At 41.0% G+C, this 21136-nt stretch overlaps 1 protein-coding gene across 5 annotated transcripts; it reads left to right on the forward strand.

Annotated features, from left to right (window-relative positions):
* The first annotated feature begins 452 nt into the window (after positions 1 to 452).
* ptpn6 (protein tyrosine phosphatase non-receptor type 6) lies at positions 453 to 20536 on the forward strand. 5 transcript variants are annotated; one of them, XM_041941965.1, is made up of 16 exons: positions 2376 to 2915; positions 3311 to 3336; positions 5306 to 5428; positions 7634 to 7828; positions 11541 to 11724; positions 12640 to 12756; positions 13065 to 13193; positions 14437 to 14533; positions 14663 to 14742; positions 14835 to 14981; positions 15284 to 15415; positions 15506 to 15660; positions 17593 to 17660; positions 17757 to 17908; positions 18209 to 18273; positions 19663 to 20536. In XM_041941965.1, exons 2-16 carry the CDS (start codon positions 3329 to 3331, stop codon positions 19757 to 19759), a joined length of 1749 nt encoding a protein of 582 aa, XP_041797899.1. In that variant the 5' UTR covers positions 2376 to 2915; positions 3311 to 3328; the 3' UTR covers positions 19760 to 20536. The 5 variants fall into 5 exon arrangements, with proteins under 5 accessions (XP_041797896.1, XP_041797899.1, XP_041797898.1 ...); XM_041941964.1 differs by having other exon boundaries at positions 3314 to 3336; XM_041941966.1 differs by lacking the exon at positions 2376 to 2915 and adding an exon at positions 2990 to 3011 and having other exon boundaries at positions 3314 to 3336.
* Positions 20537 to 21136: the final 600 nt, after the last annotated feature.

Raw genomic sequence — 21136 nt, forward strand, 5'->3', positions numbered from 1 at the left:
AGGCTGTGATAGCTATGACATATGAATCATATAATTCTTACACTTGTCAAGCCTGCATTTGCGGTATTTTTGTGTATATTTAACGGGTCTCCCTTGTTTATGTAAGAAAGATTTCTGTCTGAGATGAGTTTAGGAGAGTTTAGCTGTTCAAACAAAACAAATGACGAGCATAAAGAGCGTGGCGTACTTTGCATGCAGCCTTGAAAGACAAGGTGGAACATTTACATAGAGGCAAATGTTGATTTTCAGGGGAAATGTGAACACAGGAGATCCTTTGCTCATGGAAGGGGTCGTGAGAGGAGGAGCAGGGGAAGAAGGGGACAGGAACAGGCACATTTTCTCCCATAGATAGTATGGTAATTAAGAAAATTGGAGTAAATTACAGGGTGGGACGATTGGCTGGGCTGGTAAAGAAGCCTGATATCTTATCATGAGAGAGAGTTGGAGGCTAATCACGAGCAAGGCTGGGCGCAAGTGAACACAGGAAGTAAGAACAAGGGGAGCAAACCTGGACTGGAGAAATGCATCAGCTGTTGCCAATGTAACCTGAGTCTTTCTGTGACTTTTACTGAACATCATCAGACAACAACACAGAGGGGAGGCTGGATTCAGCCCATCACTTCCTGAAGAGTGCAGAAGAGTCCAGACTGCCAGTGAGTCCCTACAATGTCTTTTAGGTGAGTGTCTTCTATTTTTTTTTTTTGTAGTGTACACTATGTAAAACTTCCTGTGGCGTGTATTTCAACTTGGTCAAGTCCTTGTCTTCAGTCTTTGTAAATGTTTTTTGTTAGAGTTTGTTATTTGCTTCAATGTTACTTTCTTCATACAAGCCTTATTAACTTTGCACGAATATAAGGAAGTTTAGCTCACATATCCCACGTTTGTCTATGCGTATGTGCATTTTGATGCATCTGTAGATGCAGATTTAATATTTCCAAACATCACTACAATAAAACCAAAGTTAGAGTGATTGATAGACATAAAATCTTCTATCACAGTATGTGTAGTTTTATTTTGTGATATTTCTATATATCATGATACAGTTTTTTTGGAGACAAAAACAAATGGGAATGTTTGTTTTTGTCTTATCCAGTGACTTAAATGCCTAAAGAATCCTTAAATGCATTGATGCAAAAATAACACTAAAATCTAGACATGCCATAAAAATATTATCTGCGCTGACTTGCAAAAGTCCCCAGAATGGCATGATACACCCAGACATACTAAAATGAAAGTTACCAGGGTATAAGCAGCATGAGAAGATTTCTGATGATAGACAAGCTCAAATTTTCTCATGGTCATATTACCCCATACAGCTCTAAACATGCCAAACAATGTGCTCAAAGCTATTGTTGGGAGAGGTGCAGCCTAAAGGCCAGAAAACCGTGAAAAGTGTCTTTCACAATATCCTGGAGCCTAAGTGACGTCCTCAAATCACTGATATTTCAATTTATTAATTTCATTATGGTACATCAGAGGTGTGAACAGAGGAGGGAAGGAAGCGAACAACATGTACAGTACATTCCTCTGAACAGACACAGTTTGGTGCACTGCAACAGTCTCCTGAGTTGCATTCTCATGAGTTTGTTGTCACTCTGAGGCTGTGATGTATGCCTGTGTGTGTATGTGTGTGTGTCATTCGCCACGTTGCTACATGAAAAAGTGAAGCTCTGTCGCGTCAGAAGGGAAGAGAAGCCAAACCAGACTCAACTGTTAAACGGTGATAGAGTGGGTGATATTCGCTGTAAGAAGAATAATGCAAACTGCAATAGGTGGTGTTAACCACCATGAATGACACCTGCAGTGCTGTGTCTGTGTGTCTGTGTGTCTGTGTGTGCATATTTGCACCAACACTAATAATGCCATAGTCTATAGTGTAGTGAGGAGAGTGTGTTTATAACTGACATGCTGTGGTAATCACAAATTCAAACATCTCTTCTCACGCCCCTCGCAGGTAAATCTAATTTGCAAGTTAAATGGAGATCGTCCCTGTTTGTTTCACAGGTTGTAAAATGTTCATGTCTTTGTGGCTTATGTTACTTTTTGCAGTACAGCCAAGCCTCCCTCGTGGTGCAGTGGGCTTGTGTTGCATAACGGGGAAACTAGTGTCTCTTGCAAGATTAAAATTAAACTCACACTTAGAATAATAATAACAGTTTTAGTTCAGAGTTGTCGCCTCGGTAATCTGATGATGCGTTCACAGTTGCAAATAGTTTACCAGATGAAAGCAGCTCACACAGACACACATGTATAGAGAGGGGGAAGGTTGAACTGCGAACAAGGAAGTGCTCTGTGACCTTTGTGTGTTATAGTCACACACACACACACACACACACACACACACACACACACGGAGACACCTGGAAGTAAAGAACAAACGGACAACAATAGTAGCAGACAGGTGGGCAGGCAAAGGGGGAAAGCTTTGCAAATGGCTCATGAGAGGCAACGTGTGGCTTTGTTTCGCGAAGGAACTTTACATTTTGGGGATTTTTATGTATTCCTGTAACCACCGAGGTGGAATTACTGGACAGGCGCTCACGCTCCACATGATGACTGGAACAGTTTGAATTATCTCTGCTGAGCTACTCATGGAGACCTGCACTTTAGAAAACGGCGTGATGGAACAAGTTTCCAGAGTTTAAACTTACTCTGCTCTTAAATATGATGAGTTTTTGTTTTGGTTGCCTCTAAAAAAAAAAAGAAAAAAAAAAGAAGTCTCTATCTGTTGGAGGAATTCCGGCCTGTCAGCTATTTTGGTTCCTGTCTTGCTTTCACTATTTTGTGAAAGGAGATGTAAGAAGGAAGGAAGGGGAGAGCAAAAGAGAGAGAGAGGAGGAGGAGGAGGAGAGCGAGACGTATACACTTCAAGCGTCTCGGCGAGCGTCATTTGTTTTCAGAGGCAGCTGAGAAGAGTAAGTGCTTACCTGCTTTGCTATTGGGACGGAGAGGGGCTGGATAGGAGGAGGATTGGGTGGAGGGAGCCGTAGAAGGAAAAGAGGAGAGTGCAGGTAGTTTGAGGTTGCTTTTGTGAATGTGCTGTGATGCAGAGAGGTAGAGCTTTCGTATCAGATGGATATATGTAAATGCTAGAAGCAGAATCAGTGTGAAGGAGCAAAAACATGAAAATGAGAGTTGAGTTTTCTTCTTTGTAAGCGAGTGTGCAGCTGTAAATAGAGGAAGTGCTGAGGGGCTGGCTGTCTCTTTATAAAACCAGAGATAAAGAGCTCTGTGCTTAATGCTTTTGAGTCTGTACATGTGCAGGCTAGAGGTGACTCTCGCCAATCACTCTCCTTCTCTTTGGTCCCAGAAGAAGTGAAGCAGCATCATGGTTCGGTGAGTCAAGCCCCCGCCGGACAGCACAATGCTCCGTTAGTCAACTCTTGTTGTGTACTCTGTGCTTTGTGCAAGGCGTCACGACAACTTCTCTGTTTCCATTCCTCCTTCTCTTTCTTTCCCCAGCTGTCGACTCATCCTGCCCTGTTCCTCCATCATGTGATTTTCGATGCGTCGTGTGCTGTTCAGTGTCTGCTTTCGTGTGTCATAAATGATGTTTTAGTTCAGCCTTTGAGTGAGGAACACTATGTTTTTTTTTTTGTATCCTCAACATTTAAGCTGTTTAAAGGTTCCCTTACAAGGTTCCCTTTACCTTGAGTTGACGGGTCTGTCCTTCTGTGACTGAATATGAACATTCGTTGTACAAGCCAGGTTCCAAAAAGCTGGGCTGCTGTGTAAAGCACGAATAAAACAGAATGAGATAACTTGTTAATCCTTTTTCTACTATACTTTGATAGAAAACAGTACAAAGACAATATTTTCACCTCATTAACTTCATTGGTTTTTGTAAATATCTGCTTATTCTGAATTTGATGCAGCAACACATTTCAGACAAGTTGGGACAGGAGCAACAAAAGACTGGGAAAGTTGTGGAACGCTCCAAAAGCACCTGTTTGTATCATTCCATGGGTAAACAGGTTGATAGGTAACAGGTGATAGTATCATGATTGGGTATGAAAGGAGCATCCTGGAAAGGCTCAGTCGTTCACAAGCGAGGATGGGGCGAGGTTCAACACTTTGTGAAACACATGTTGTATAAAGGATGTTACTACATGGGCTTAGGAACACTTTGTAAGGCCGTTTCCAGTAAATATAGATCATTTGTAAATGACTGCGTTGTGGTTTTACTCAGGTGTTAGATGGCGTTCCAGCTTTTTTGGAATCAGGGTTGTACAAAAGCTTTTTTGTGGCGAGCCAAAGTTGAAGGTGCAAACACAACCTAAATGTCAAAGTGCACATACAGGATTTCCCACATTTAAAAGGTGTGCTCCATAAGATTTCAAGCTCTGAATTAGACATTTTAACGCTGCAGTCTTTATCACTGACTACATGTTGAATCACGCCGGCACGTGTTGTATATTTGGGTGATATGTTTTTGTATCACTTGCTCCTGTATAAAAAATAGGTCTTCATGTATTTTTTTTTTTTTTTAGCTCAGAGGCTGTGAGCCAAGTTTGACCACAACACACTTTTTCCACTCTCAAAAGGCTCCAGGAAATGATAAAGTAGTCGATAATCGGTCTGAACTGATGCAGTTCTGAGGAACTGAAGGCCGCGGCGTTGCTGAAAAGGCTTTCAAGTCACAGCTTGATTTGAGCTGGATTTGTTTGGGTTATAGTTGTGTAGATGTGAGGATTGCTGTTATTGTGGTGTTCTGTCCTGAAAGGCAGGCCTTGATTGGGTCATTGATGAAAGTGTCTACGAAGGTGTTAATATATGGGTTTAATAATGCGGTTCAAAGTGAATTAAACAATCTGTCTTCTGGTCTATAGTCAGAGCTATGCTGCAGAATGAGAGCAATGAATAAAACAGAATTTACAGTTTTACAGAATAAATGAGATGATTATTTGATGAATTAAAATGTCAAATTCTCATCACAAGATCGCAGTGATTTGTTTAAGCTAGTATTCAAAGAGGCAGAAGAATGTTTAACCAGCAAATAACTAAGATGATGCGAACTGATCATTTTCCTTCAGTCGCTGATTAATCATTTCAGAATTAGACAAGACTGTGGCGAGACCTGCTAACCTGCTGTTTGCTTTCTGTAAAGAAAAGACTCAATGTGTTTCTTCTAACTTTATGCTCAGTGTGTTTCACTCAGCTGAATGTGTGTGTGCATGTATAAAGGTGTATGTATTTACATTAATCTGCTACAAATCTCATCTGCCGCACTTGCGTGTGTACTGCCTTGCAGTTGTATTCATGCCGGGTGTGTTTTGTCTTTGTACGTGTGTGTGTGTTGATGCAGGTGGTTCCACAGAGACATCACAGGCCTGCAGGCCGAGGAAATGCTGAAGACGCGAGGTGCTCATGGCAGCTTTTTGGCTCGACCCAGCAAGAAAAACGTAGGAGATTTCTCCCTGTCTGTCAGGTAATAACGTCGGCGGAAACGCCCCAAACCCCTCTTTTACTTTTCTGACTCCGCACCTGATCAGAAATCTTACTTTCCCTTCATCTGTGCTATAAGCGCACATGTGTGGCTCTTCCACTTATCAAACCTTACAGCAGAATGTAAATGACAAGAAATTCTGCTGATTCATAACGTGGAGAACCCGATAGAGGATGACAAGCCCTGATGCAAACACTTACATTTACTGCATTTTAAGTTACTGCTTTACAACGATCTGACGAAGATGTGCTGATAATATGAATATTCCGACTGTGTGGAAATCAAACTTTCCACTGCTCTGTGTGTGTGTGTATTGATGTGTTGCTACTACACTGAATTACACAGATAAATGCTAATGCTTTTTTACTTGTCTAGCTTTAAGATTTAGTTGATTTGGTTGTCGTTCACAGCGTGAAAGACTACATTAAAATGAAAATGCTTTTACGAATGACGATAAAATAATTTGATGGGCACCTGAAAAGAGTTCTTAGCATTAATCATAATAATTAGATTTGGCTGATAACATGTTTAGATGTTTGTTTGGGAAGTTGAATTAATGTGAAGCATGCAGGCCTGGATGTCACGCTGATCACAGTACTGCGTATCTGTTGTTGCAGTTAACTGAAAATATCCCCGTCTGTATTAATAGTAATGTATCTTATACTGAAGCCAAGCCCCCACAGACACATTTGGGTTGCACTGTTCATGAAGATGTGCAGCATATTGTGAGAATTACTATGTTAATATTCCTGTAATATTCCTTCAGGGCATTAAGGCAGGCAGCAGTGTAGGTGATGATTTGGTGGCTCTGAATGCTTGAATGAAATCAGTAAGTTATTGATCACAGAACAGCAGTGGACCGTTTCCTGCTGATTAGATTTTCTGAATAATTGACCCTGCTGTGAAAATAGATAGCAGCATTTAATATGCGCCCAAGTTAAAGAAACAGTGTCCGGGCTTTTCTCTGGAGCCTTTAGCTGCGTGAACATGACATATTCGTATTCGACTTTATGTCGAATGAAGTCGACTAGATACAGGAAGTGCTGACATCGGCTCTAAAATGACTCAAACATAAAGAAGAATTCTGAATCTTCCAGGTTTGCAGATATTTTTTATGCATTTTAGTGTTGTTGTTATTACTGAATGTTGGATTTTTTACTAGTTTTACTCCAAATTTTTTTTCCCAAAAACTACATGCACAAAAACTTCCTGGTCCGACATGATATAGAGGAAGTTGAGAGAAGCTCTTTAATTAATCTGATAAAAGCAAGAGAACTTTGCATGATGGAGAACACAGGGTGGAGATACTTAAAAGTTCACATCTGTGTCATAGACTGTTTTGACTAATACTACTTTTAAAAATATCTTATTACATTACAAGATTACTGCCATTAAAAAGTCACTTGTTACCTGCTGAGAAGTAACTCAGAAATGAAAACTCCTTTGCAATTCCTTATGCGTTTTGGTCATATGGGGGCTCGTAACCTACTGTGCAGCTACCTTTCACAAACTGACTCTACTGTTATTGCATATCCTAGTTTGTAGGCTAATAAAAGGCACAACAGATGCAATATCCCTTTTACAGCTCTTTGTCAATGATTATGTTTAATGACGAGTAAACATAAGATCAGGAGAGTACTGGGGCTCAATGCATACAGCCTGACAAGTTCATTCAACGTATTTTTTTTGCAAGCTACAATGAAAAAAGCATGAAAAAAAAGCATGAAAAAATGCATGAAAGTAAATAGAAACTGAGGCTGCTTAGCCCGCAGGTACTTCTTCAGAACTGAAGTCGAGCTCTTTGCAGCTGACAGACGCATATCAACCAGGCACAATTTGCATTTCAGTGTGATTGTCACTTTCACCCACATAATGCAGGTATTATCCATGATGATAAAATTCTGGTCATAGACAAATACAGCTACTATATGCTATGTGTAATTCATGCATGTGGTTCAGCTGCATAATCTGTGAAAATCAAACAAAGCTCTGTGAGGATCTGATTTGTGTCCTGAAGGATGAAACATTTCTTGTCGTTTTGGCTTCGGAAGCAAATGTTGAAGAAATATTTTCGTGCAGCTTCAGCTTTCATACCCAAAAACTCCTGAGATAAAGATCTTTTCTGTTATCGTCATCATCGAAGAAAACTTTGACGGTTGGTGTGACCTGACTGTTTCGTCTCCTCAGGGTGGGCGAGCTGGTGACCCACATCCGGATCCAGAACACAGGGGACTACTACGACCTGTATGGCGGGGAGAAGTTTGCCACCCTGTCAGAGCTGGTGGATTACTACACAGCGGAGAACGGCATCCTGCAGGACAAGGACGGCACCATCATCGAGCTCAAATACCCCCTCAACTGCTCCGACCCCACCACAGAGAGGTCTGTGTGCTCTTTATTCAACCTCTGGGCTCACTGTTCAACCTCCAGTAGGTTAACGTGGCCCACGCCCCCTGGCTTCTCTGAGCTGCCTCCACCTACACTCTCCGGTTAAGAGGCACACTGTTTGGTTCGGTGGTTAGGCCAACTGTAGCCAGCTATGATGAGTGTTATTTCCTCTAACAGTTGTTTATTTACTGTGGACAAAAGGCGTCATTTGTAGGTTTGATATTCCATGGGGTTTAAGCATTTTCCTCTGGGGAAAACAAAGCAGCTTTTGAGTAATTTTGGTGTCACAGCATCTTTGTCTGAATGTGAGTCAGTGAAAATAAACACCTACACTTCAGACAAAAAGAGCCCACAGCTGTCGAGACTTCATCTGCTTCACCGCTGCGTCACATGTCAGCAGGCTCGTCATCATCATAAGTACATCTGCTCGAGTGCAATTCCACACAGAAATACTTTTGTAGTTTTTTTTAAATCAAAGATCCCCTGCAGACATGTCTAAAGGAATATAAAAATACGCTGCTCGGAATAATTGTTTGATAAGGTTTTTCTAATGTTGCTCTCCCTCACCGACAAATCCAAAATCTGCATACATGCAAATATTCATTTCACAGGTTCAACTAATGAATACAAGATGTCTGTTTCTTCAGCCGAGGCACCTGAATGAAATATTAGCATTGTACCTTTCTGCAAGCCACGATATGTCAGATTTATACGTTTCATACATATCATATCAGTGTTTCTACAATATGTATCTGTGCTGTAGTTCAGATTACCATTCATGTACACGAGCTGACTGTGTCATCAGGAGGAGGAGGGGATGGCAGGTGTGTGACAGCGAGGTGAGATGACTGAAGTAGCAGACCATCGTTTGGGGTGCGACACTTTTGAACCGTGTTTGTGGTGACAAAACACCATCTTTCCCGAACACTTATTGGTTTCTACATCATTTATATTACACCACGACTGGCTACCAAACTAGCTGTGCTGGTACAAGGCTGGAGGCTACACGTGTGAAAGGCAGCTTTAAGGTGAGCAAGGAGAAACTTTCCACCTTCGACAGATGAGTGTGAAACCAGCTTTCTGGTATCGAACTCTGCACAGTGAAGGTCGAGCGTCACATTGAAGTAATATAAGCAACATGCTCTTTTTGGATGGAGTTGAACTTTTACAGTATAGGAATGAAGAATATAATACAGAACAAAATCATTGAAGAGCAGGCAACAAAGCAAACCTTTACACATAAAACTAGCAGAAACTGATAAACTGAGGCCAACCAGTAAACAGAACCTTTACTCACTGTTATGTTTCCATCTTTATATAAATGGAAAAATGAGACCAAACTTCACTGAAATTCCTTTAATGATTATTAGTCCTTGTCATCATTCTGCAAAATCAGGTGTTTTCTGTCTCTTCTTAATGATGGAGACCGATCGTTGAAGGGATAACAAACATGCCAGTGAAAGTCCAGCGATCCGAGAAACCTGTTTCCCAGCAAGCACAGATGGGGGAGATTCTGGAAATGATTGATGCAACTACCGGCCACTTGATTACTAATTTCCGAGCATTTCCACATTGAATGAAGTACTTGCTTTACTTGCAGTGGTCCCAGTTTATTTCTCAGAGGGAAATTTTGTGTTATATTGTTATATTGTTTTATGTCAGTGTGCTTTTGCTATCTGTCGGCTTGTACTTACTGCTCGCCTTGCAGATTAGGATTTTACATTCGACATTAGATTAACACATCAAAATGTCATCATGACGGGAAGTTCTCTGTTATGTCTAGAATGTAAACTTTACAGGAACAACCTTGAACAGCAGTATCGAGGAAACTGAAAATATATATATACTATATATACAGTTGAATCTGGGATATTTTAAACAGTGACATCAGTGTTTAACAGGAGCTACTTCACAGTTATTAATCTAAATTTGTAAAATCTTCACTTAAACTTAAAACTATACTTTTTGAATACAGGACTTTTGCTCTAAACACTGGTTAGCGTCTATATTTAGTTTCACTGATAGCAGCTATCATCACCTTGGGAGCGTCTCTCTGTTGGCTAAATATAGCCACCAGATAACTTTACAGATAATTTGCTAACGTCTGTGCTTGCGTGCAGAGCAAAGACTCCCCCAGACTGTTTATCAGATGCAGGTTTTTTTAAAAAAAGGATTCACATTGGCGTGTGCACCCTAATTTGCCTACATTGTGGTTTTGACTCCCATGACATTGCTGCTGGAGGTGGTGTTTAGTTGTCGATGGAGTTTTTCTCCCAGCTGGAAACCTTGTGTAACTGTAGGCCACTTAAAGTGGTTAATATCTAACTAGTAGTGATAAATAAACTCATATGGTTCCACCTCTATTATTAGTCAAGGAGGACACTACTTTCTATTGTGTGTGTGTAATTGTGTACTTCACCCTAGCTGGAAGCTCTAACCCCCCCCCCTCTCTCTGTCAGTTGTCAGTTGTCTAACTTCCCTTTTGTTACTGCGGTTGGAAACTTTAAGTTTTGACACTTTTGAGAGCAATGGCCAGACCCTATTTGTCTTCCCCTATTGCACACTTCATCATGTTCTTGCTCACTTGCTGCCTTCCTCATCTCACCCAATCTCTCTCTCTCATCTCGGAGCATGCTTACACACAGCTCAGTGGGTCACGGTTGCTTGTTCTCATGTATTTGGCACCTTAATCTCTTCTCAGAAAACAGGTCACATATGATCACCTCTTTAAATTGTTGTCTTAAACTTGTCCACTTACTGCACAGTACACCGTCAGTTACTCCTCTGCACAGGCTTGCTTCTGCAGACCTGCACGGGTGCCACCTTCTTTTTGTTTGTCTTTTTTCTTTTTTGCTGCAGGTGCTTTGTGCAACTGTAAAATCTAAGTCTAATTTCAGTTGGTGTAAAAGCATAAACTGTGTCTTTTCAAGTATGTAAATCAAAGAACTGAATCATTAAAAGCATGTGCAACAGGGAATAAAGAGAGCAGACATAGTGTGTAGCAGAGGAGGGGAGGGGTGGTGGTGGTGGTGGAGGTATCTGTGGATGTTACATATCGAAAGGGGGGCGGGGGGATCAGACTATAAATACTTTGTCCTCTTCAGCCACGAAATCTGTCATCAGAAATTTTCCGACCGCAAAGCAGGAAGTTTAGAAGCAGAAATCGAGAACTGTGCCTAAAATTAAGTCACAACCTAAAGCGACCGAGTGTGGATTCACTAATTCACACACTCTCCACAAACACACACACACACACGCAGAGTACAGTGATGGACAGATATATGACCTGCAACAGCAACATCTGTACATGCTGTTTTTAACCATCCACCATAATGCACCTGATTCTGTTGCGGCTTTCTATTTCTACTCACTGTGTAGTGTGCACAACAGTCAAGCGCACCACATCAGTGAGTGTCTGACAACCGCTTAGCCTTGAATAGACTGGTACGCTGCAGTAACGGTGCTGTGCTCAAACAGGAGGAGGTGGTGTTTTCTCCGTGCTTACTTTTGGTTGCTGTGTGCAAAATGTCAGCGTGACAGATGTTTGCACGAGACAGAGGATGTTTTTGGTTGTCTGCGTTTTTGCAGGTCACAGAAGTGAAGTGCAAAAAAACCCCCAAATTTAGCTGAGAGTGTGAATGTTATTAAAAAAGTGTACGTGTCACTGAGGCTGCATCACGAACCATCAGTACCTCTTGTGTGTCAGGTGGTACCACGGTCACCTGTCTGGGCCCAACGCAGAGAAGCTGCTCGTGGCGCGAGACGAGCCGGATACCTTCCTGGTCAGGGAGTCGCTGTCCAAGCCCGGAGACTTTGTCCTGTCGGTCCTGACGAACGAGAGGACCAAAACTGGAGCGAAGAGGGTCTCTCACATCAAGATAATGTGTCAGGTGCGTGCCCCTCCTTGTGTGTGCGTCTCAGTGTGTCACCGCAAGATAATGCATGAAACTGCAGGGTTGTTTCTGGTCCACCTTTGGCTTTGAATAGTTAGAATTCACATCATTTAGAAATACTGAGGGGCATTCCCAGGGTTGTGCTCTAGCTTTACTCTCATTTCCCCTCTTATGCAATAAAAGACTGTTGCTCATATTTCAACTGTGCTATTGTTCATAAATGTCAGGCACAGTTTTATTTCAATCTGTGAAACCAAAAACTGCACCCTGACATTATTAGACCCGCTGTGCATGTCTGCTAATGATCTCCACAGTGCAGCAACAGGTCACACCGCCTGACCCATTTTCATAGTCATCAGTCACCATCAAGGCCTTTGCATTTTATTTCCATCGGCGGTTCACTTCATAGAAAACACAGTTCAGGCCTCATTTAAATGGGAGCCATTGTTTTTGTGCAGATTAGTGCGAGATTACCAGAAGGGTCACAAAGGCCTTTTCATGAGCACGTGGAGAAGATCAGGTGAGTTTCCCGCCGGAACTCAGCTCTGAACCTCAGGATCTGTTAGCTGCTGTCGGTACCACGTGAATGTGAATACATGACTATACATTCATGCCTTTTACATGAAGAAATTAATTTTACAGCCAGTAGAGTGTGTCATTTATTTGATTAAAATATACCTTTTTTGTACATACAGTTTTATACTTGTGTGCTATTGTTCTATTTTGTATGTACAAATTAATGTGGTAATGCAAATATTTATTTACCCTCTTTTATTTAAGTACCCTTGCATTTATTTTGAGCATGATTTCTTCTCAGCTGGTCAAAACCTCTTTAAGAAATTTGGTCTCTATTTTTTTCTGTATCTGTGTGTTTATCCACATACCCACTGTTTGTGTATTGCGTGTGTTCAGAATGACAGGTATACAGTGGGAGGTTCAGAGATGTTCGACACACTCACAGACTTGGTGGAGTACTACAAGCGCAAAGGCATTGAGGAGATGTCTGGGAACTGGGTGCATTTCAAACAGGTGAACTGCGCTTTTTCTTGCATCCAAGTGATGTGCATAAAACTCATATCACATTTAGTTTTGTGCCACAGATTCAACAAAGTGAATGCCGGTGAGCCGTGAAAAGAGATCTTTGAGGATTATTTTAAAAGACGAGAGAAGCGTCGCCCACAGATAGGAAATATTACTCATGTCTTTGAGCTCGTCTTAATTTGGCCTGGCTGATGATGATGATGTTGTGCGTTGCGCTCATTGGCTTGTCTTGGTCTTTCATCTCTATTATAAGATTGTTCCTCTCTGTGTGTTTGTCTGTCTGTCTGTCCTGGCAGCCCTGTTACTCCACCAGAGTGAATGCAGCAGATATCGACAGCAGGGTGAAACAGCTGGACCAGACCACACAGCAGCAGCAGGAGGGCGAGGCAGAGAAGAGCAAGGCCGGCTTCTGGGAGGAGTTTGACGTAAGATTTGACCGGGCCACCGTTATGTTCACCATGACTGTTTCATACCTGGATGCTCTGTAAGAACCACAGGGATGTTCTGGCGTGTGAAAAAGTTAATGTCAGAGAGCCTTTAATGTCTCCAGACTTACTTCCTTACTGTGAGCTAAACTAGAGGTAGAATACTCCCATCTTGTGGCGATGAAACATATCTCAGAGCTTCAGTGTTTGCAGTAGAGGACTGACCAAATGAATTAAAATTAAAACACTCCGGATGAATTCTTAAAAACACTTTTGAGTGAAAGGAAGTGGAAAAACTACTATTTGCCGAGGCCAAATTTGATTGAAATAAACTGCAGGTGGTGGTGACAAGGGCTGAAACTAGTGACTATGATTCTTTTCATTGTTTTTTTAGACCATTATTTTCTCACTTGTTTGGTCTATAAAATGCAGTGGTGAAAGAAGGACTCAGATATTTTGCTTCAGTAGAAGTAGTGATTACCACAGTGTATAAATACTCGGTTACAAGTGAAAGTCCTGCATTCAGAATCTTACTTCAGTGAAAGTACAAAAGTATTAGGATAACATGTTATTGGATTCTAATTAATATGTAAAGCATTACTAATGTTGCAGCTGGCAAAGGTGGAGGTAGTAATTGTAATTACTTTATATACTGCGCTGCAGCTTAATCCATAATAATGCATCAAAATGTGTTAATTGATTAATATTTTGTACCTAACCATTTGACCTAACTATTAACTAATGTTGCCAAATAAATGTAGTGGAATAAAAAGTACATTTGCCTCTGAGCTTTGGTGGAATAGACCTTTAAAGTAGCAGAAAATGTAACGTCCAACTACCACAAAGTCAAGTAAGTCTTAGTTACATTTCACTACTGATAAAGTGTCAGAAACAAGAGAAAATGGCCATCATCATTTCCCAGAGTTCAATGTGACGTTTTCAGAGTGTCTCTTTTGTCCTACATACATATAAAATATATGTAAAAGAGAAAAACAACAAATCCTTGAAATCAGGAAGCTGGAACTGGAGAATTTGGGGCATTTTTGCTTAAAAAATATCTGTCAATCAGCTAAGCAATTAGTCAACTAATTATCTAATTTCTATTGGGGAACCAGTTTCGACTCTTTGGGTATTTTCATATGTAGTTGCCCCATAAAATCACATAATAGTCTAGAGCACACTGTATAATATCAGCATGTAGTCGGGAACTGGGTATGAAACAGTCGTCTCTTTGTCCCACCAGGCTCTTCAAAAGCTGGAGGCAAAGGTGAAGAAGAGCAGAGAGGAAGGGCAGAGACCTGAAAACAAGAGCAAAAACAGATACAAGAACATTCTTCCCTGTGAGTTTCTTAATTTTCTCAGATTCATTATTCTCTAAATTTACCAAAACTTATGAATCAATCCACATTTTGACAGTAATGACAGGAACCATTAATGCTCTCTTCCCTCCGTCCACTTGTTTTCACAAGTCAATGACACCAGGGTCATCCTGCAGACCGCTCATCCTGACGTCGTGGGATCAGATTACATCAACGGCAACTACGTGAGAGTAAGTGTCCACAGTCACTGTCCAATAGTAATAAACACAACTGTCAGAGATTCTCTGCGTCACCATTCATGCCGTTCACTGTGTGTTTACAGAACACCCTGTGGGAGTCCGGAGATCAGAAAGTTTACATCGCCACCCAAGGTTGCCTAGCAACAACTGTCAATGATTTCTGGCAGATGGTATGGCAGGAGAATACGAGGGTGATCGTCATGACAACAAGAGAGGTTGAGAAAGGGCGGGTTAGTATCAAAGCAAGCAGATTTGGATTTTTTTTTTAAATGGCTGAAAGCATGAAACTCAAAATGCCCAAAAATGGTCAAACAGGTTGATTGGTAACAGGTGATAGTATCATGATTGGGTATGAAAGGAGCATCCTGGAAAGGCTCAGTCGTTCACAAGCGAGGATGGAGCGAGGTTCACCACTTTGTGAAACACATGATTTTATAAAGGATGTTACTACATGAGCTCAGGAACTGTTTTGGATCTTTTGGAAATCGGGATTGTAAATAGATAGATTGATCTGTTCTTTATCTTTGTGCAGAATAAATGTGTGCCATACTGGCCAGACCCTCTGAGCTCCAAGGAGGTGGGTCCATACGTGGTGACCAATACGTCAGAGCGGGAAGCTACTGATTACAAAGTCAGAGTTTTGGAGATCAGTCCTGTGGACAAGGTAACCTCCAGACACGTGTCAGTGTGCGTGCCGTGCTGACGTAAAGCTTTCACCAGGACTTGTATTCACATAAGTTTTTCTCTTTCACAGCCAAAACATTGTCGCACCATCTGGCACTACCAGTACATGAGCTGGCCTGACCACGGCGTCCCTCAGGAGCCAGGTGGTGTCCTCAGCTTCCTCAACCAAGTGAACGCTAAACAGGCTGAATTTCCCGATGCTGGACCCATGATCATCCACTGCAGGTACTAGACCGCTGCAGCCCCAGTGCCTCAATGAAGCCCTGGGTGGAGACCTAATACAAATACTGTGGGGCCCCAGAGCTGAGTGCATCAGGGATTAACAGTGTTAATTGTGTCAGAGCTGTTGTTGAGACGTTGTAGCACCACCCCTGCATGAAACTTATAAGCAGATGCAAACTGTGGAGGTGTGTGATTCATTGGAGCATTGATTACAATATTAGGGCTGCAGCTAATGGTCATTTTCACTGATTCATTTGTCAACCACTCTTCAAACGTTCATCAATCCGTTAGTCCAGTGGTTCCCAACCTTTTTCTTTAAGGAACCCCTTTTCTGTTATTATGTAAACTGAAAACTCCTGACTAAATTATATAATTTATGGATGTTTCATATTATATTCAAAGCATAGCAGTAAAAGAACAGCTGATAAACTGATAAGCCAACGCAAAAACTGCAGGAAGTTTGTAAAATTAACAGTTTGGATGATCTTGAATTTTGAGCAGATTATTTTCTGTGAATATTCATGTTTTTATTGTTTTCCTGGTATTTTTAGATACCTTTTATACTATCTTCTGTCTGTATTATGTTTTTTTTAATTGTGCATACTAAATAGGCCTGTTTTTTTTGACAAAATCAATGTTTTCTTCTCCCTTGCTTGCTCTTTTATTATCTCTTCTTTAGTTGTTTTAAGTGTGTACTTTCCTAATTAGAAATTTTCTGTTTAGCAGAGAGTGAAGGCTTTGTGAATGTAGCTTGTGTTCAGGTCTTCATTGTGCCCTTAAATAATATCTAAACTTTAAAAATGACAATTTCATTTAGTTTTCTTAGAGATTTAGGCCTACTATATACATATTTAAGTTTTCTTACACACTTTAAAATAAAGAAGGCCTTGCGACCCCCCTATTAAGCTTTGCTGACCCTAAGTGAGGGGTGGGACCCCCAGGTTGAGAACCAGTGAGTTAGTGGGTGAAAAGTCAGAAAAGAGTGCCCAGTACAATTGCCCAGAGAGGACATCTTCAAATTGCATCAGAATATTCAATTTGAGATAATGTAAAAGGCTGGAAGCAGCAAATGTTTAGCTTTTCTTCTTGATCAATGATCAGTTCAACAGTTAATTGATTATCAGTGTGTTCCCCAGATGGAGGTTTTGCCAAATGATGGGTCACACCAAGTGTCAGGGAGGTCGTAAATCCTTGGATTTTAAATGTCTGTTGTGCTGCTAAATGCAGAAGACATCTGCACACAGCACCAAGCTCAGATTTTATAAACATTTGTTCGGTGATACAACTTAGAGGTGTAAGATTAAAATATCCTAGTTTCAGGATTAAGATTAGTTGTAGCTGAACAAAAGGTTTTGAGTCAACTGACAGTTTATCCTTTTGGAATTTTGCCCGTGTGATGTGAGGAATACTGAGGCCGCTTGTGCTTCTTTTGAAAAAAAAAAAAAAATGTGTTGTTTAAATGATTATATGATGCTTGTGTAAGTATTTTGGTATGTAAGCATGTTCACAAAGCTGCACAGCAGTAATAACATGTCCCATACTTTCCCTCAACACAACTGTTCCCTACACTTTGAACATGTGACGCCTTGAACCGAGCCGATATTTACTGATGGACCCTTGTCACAGGTTGCATTTGACTGAGCTGTGAGCAGAGTGATGTTCCCTTCTCTGAAGCGCTATAACTAATAATTATATGATAAAAAAAAGAAAAGAAAAAAACTGATTAGAGAAGAGTCAGAAAAAAATAAATATGAGGAGGATTTTTGCCGTGTTTTCTCTCTATTTGATCACCTCATCTTCCCTCAGAATTATTGGATGGATTAAGATTTTGTCCACACATTCTGTGGACTAGACTTGGGCAGTTAATGAAGTTCAGTTTTTAAGTCTTACTTATTAAAACACATATTAACTTTGCTCTTCTGTGCATTTGTGCAGTGCTGGAATCGGTCGAACAGGCACGATCGTGGTGATTGACATGATCCTCGAGACTATTGACACTTTTGGTAAAACATTTATTAAAGAAATCAGCTTAAAGTTGCTGTTGTTTTTTCCTCATACCGCCTCCATCCAATGCTTTCCCATCTCACTTCCCTCTGTAGGCCTGGACTGTGACATCGACATCCCAAAATACATCCAGATGGTGCGAGAACAGCGCTCTGGCATGGTGCAGACGGAGGCCCAGTACAAGTTCATCTACCTGTCTGTGTCTGAGTACATACAGACCACCAAGGCCAAAGACTGCGCCTACTTGGTGAGCAACAGGGACAGAAAATCCAGGAAAAAGACAGGGACAGACGATCAAACACAGGAATTAGTCTGCAGACTGATGAACAGGAGCGAGTCTCAAGTACAGACAATAGATATATGTATGTCAATAGGCCTTTGCACTTCTGACTGCTGATTTGAACACCAGAGCCGATGAGTTCAGTGCCACCACAGTGATACGTTATCAGAGAGCAGCTCGAAAAAGATGAACGTTGACCCAGAGGCAGAAAAACATCAACCACAGAGACTAAACCAGTCGCATGTCTCTGTTTCTCTCTTTCCCCAGGAAACTGAGACAGAGTATGGAAACCTGCAACTCAAGCACCAACCAGCGAGCAGGAAGGTCTCAAAGTGAGTGGGCGGGTGTGTGTGTGTGTACAGTGCAGGAGTTGGATGTCCCTGATAAATTCACATGGCTCCTCGAAACGTCACACTGCTGCCCTACTTTCTACTCAAAAACATGACTTAGCCAGCGTCCTCCGTAGTATGTCAGCAGTCTCATTTGGTAGAGAGGAGCTGTGGGTGGAGGGAGGAGGCATTGTAGTTGCAGCTGGACTCCACGTCAATTTCATTGTTTTTTTTAATATCCTGGGGACATTACTGCAAAAAATGATTCATTTGAACACATGATTTTGTTTTCATTTTAATGATAAAATCTAGTCATAGCCACTAAACTGGGAACGCAACTGGAAAATGAACTCTAACCTGATTAATGTGTGAACTATAGAGCCTTTCCCACAGTTCCTAGCTGTCACACGTCGGCTGGCACTCCCTCTGTAAACTGAATCCAACAAACAACCAAAACAGTCCACAGCTAATGTAATTTTTTTTGCGTGACACTGTCTTTTACTGTTGGTAGGTATGGATTTGTTTTTATTACATTTGATGTTCCTCCAAAACAAGTCCCATCCCTAACCTGGACACCAATCTGCAAGCGCACCGCCACTTCGTCCTGAGTTTAACACCTCCAAAAATGATTGTGATTGGTTTAAAGAGGCACTCCTATACCAGAAAGCTAATGGATGCACCAGACCTCTCTCTCCAGTGCTAAAGCAAAGTGTGGGGATAGGTCTGGCTGTGCAAGACTAAAATCAAAACAACAGAGGGTGAGATATCCAGACTTTTAGTCTCTATTATGGGTCAAGCTCCAAAAATTGCTGGATCCTACAATTCCCATAATCCAGCTTAACACATCAAGTGACATCATCTGGGCTATTTTTCAAACTCGAGAAAGCATCAGCAGAGATTATAAAACAGCTGACGAGTGACCTTAACTTCATGTATAAAATTGGCGGAATGTCCCTTTAACGGGTCACAGAGGTAAACAAGTCAACGTTAGATATTTTTTACAGTGTACAAACAAATTCATGACACCCGGCCTCTCTCTGATCTGCTGTCTTAATAAGGTTTTTGTGACTCTGCCCCTTTGAACTGAGCAATGTTCTAATTAACCAGTTAGAAAAGATGAAGCCGCACACAACACTGAACAGCTCAGCCCCAGCAGCTGAAAACTTTGACCCACTTGGAGCGCTGAATAGTTGGCTGCCAGCTTTGAGTGACTGATTCATGGCTGGCTGGTCTGTTTAAATCGTTCTCATGCAGCAGCTCCGCTCATTAACCTCTCCAGTGTCTGTGATTCACCTCTAACAAAACCAGTGTCTAATCGATGGGGGCTGGTGTATAAAAATATACAGGATGGAGGAAATCGCTAACCAGCTTCTTCTTTTTGTCTGTTTCCAGAAACAAGGAGGACGTTTACGAGAACTTGTCGAAAGTAAAGAAAGATGTGAAGAAGCCCAAGTCCGACAAGAAAAGTGGCTCAGTGAGGAAAAGATAGAAGAGGCTGAGAGAGTTTATCAAAGTACGTCATGTTGTTATATTTATACAGGCACTGTTTTTTTTTAACGTTTGTGTTTTAGTGGAGATCTTATACAAAAGAAGAATTAAGGTGTAAAATCAGAGACGAGATAAACATCTGATCTGTCACAGGAATGCTCGGTTGATGCGTTTGTTGAAAATAAAGCGAGAACATGTGAAAACACTTTTTAGTCCTTCGGCTTCATATACTTCAGATTTTAATGCAAAACAATGAACAGACATGCATCAACAGCAGAAATGAACATGAGTGTGTTTGACTTTAGCATTCAGAGAAGCAGCTCAGCTGCAGACCTACATCAGGCGGTTTGATGATATTAGTGACAATTTGAATGGAAGATAATAACGTCCAGCCACACGGATTCCCTTCTTTTACAAAAACACTGTTTGTTGTTGGATTCAGTAACAATAAAGTGGAAACAACTGAACGTTTTCTCTTTTACAGCCACATTTTCATCGCTCACACCTGAAGTACTATTACTACTTCTTCCATGGAACTTTGTGCCTTCCTTGAATTCAAATAACACGTATTGGACTGTTATCAGCTCTCAAGTTTGTTTAACACTAACAGCAGACAGTGAGGTGTTAAAGGTCAGATTACATCAGTGTTTCAGACAGTCATTTAGTGCTTTCAGTGTTTTCATAACTGCTGTTTCCAAGGTCAAGAATGAACTCTGAACTCTGTGCCCAGAACAAAATTCACAAAATCCCAAAAATAAAGCTTTCTCTTTTGCCCTGAGATAACCTAGCACTGGAAAGTAACCAAGTACATTCACTCAAGTATTATACTTAACTACAATTTTGAAGTACCTGTACTTTACTTAGGATTTTCCATTTTCTTATACTTTATACTTGTACCCCACTACAGTACAGACATTGTGTTTGTGATTGTTTTAGTTACTTTGCAGATTCAAATAATAACACATAATATAATCAATCAATAAATAATGATGTATTATTATTGATAAAGATTAAACTTTATTGATCCTTTGCTGGAATTCACAGCTACCCTGCATTATATTCAGTGAAAAATAAGCTCTGCCTTGGGCAGCTGCAACATTAAAGAACTGTAGACATCAGTGCATCCATCATTATAATTCAATAATACAATACACATTATTCTGAAATGAGCCTAATGCACAATGAGTACTTTTACTTTTTGTACTATAAGTTCATTATGATGGTAAATCTTCTCATTTTTTTAATTTGAATGCAAATTTGAATTTGAATGCAAATTGTGAATATTGAGCACTTCTTCCACCGCTGAGATAACTCCTCTGAGGCCGTTGACCCACCCACCACAGCACATGTTCCCAGGATCGCAAGCACCGCCTCTGGC

This window comes from Chelmon rostratus, chromosome 8 (assembly GCF_017976325.1).
Source record: "Chelmon rostratus isolate fCheRos1 chromosome 8, fCheRos1.pri, whole genome shotgun sequence".
NCBI classification, from domain to species: Eukaryota; Metazoa; Chordata; class Actinopteri; order Chaetodontiformes; family Chaetodontidae; genus Chelmon; species Chelmon rostratus.

What these genes read in the sequence shown, in the direction of transcription:
- ptpn6 (XM_041941962.1), top strand. An exon ending in TCCGACCCCACCACAGAGAG is followed by an intron (nt 7,829 to 11,540) that starts GTCTGTGTGCTC and finishes CTTGTGTGTCAG; the next exon opens with GTGGTACCACGGTCACCTGT. An exon ending in CCAAAGACTGCGCCTACTTG is followed by an intron (nt 17,909 to 18,208) that starts GTGAGCAACAGG and finishes CTCTTTCCCCAG; the next exon opens with GAAACTGAGACAGAGTATGG.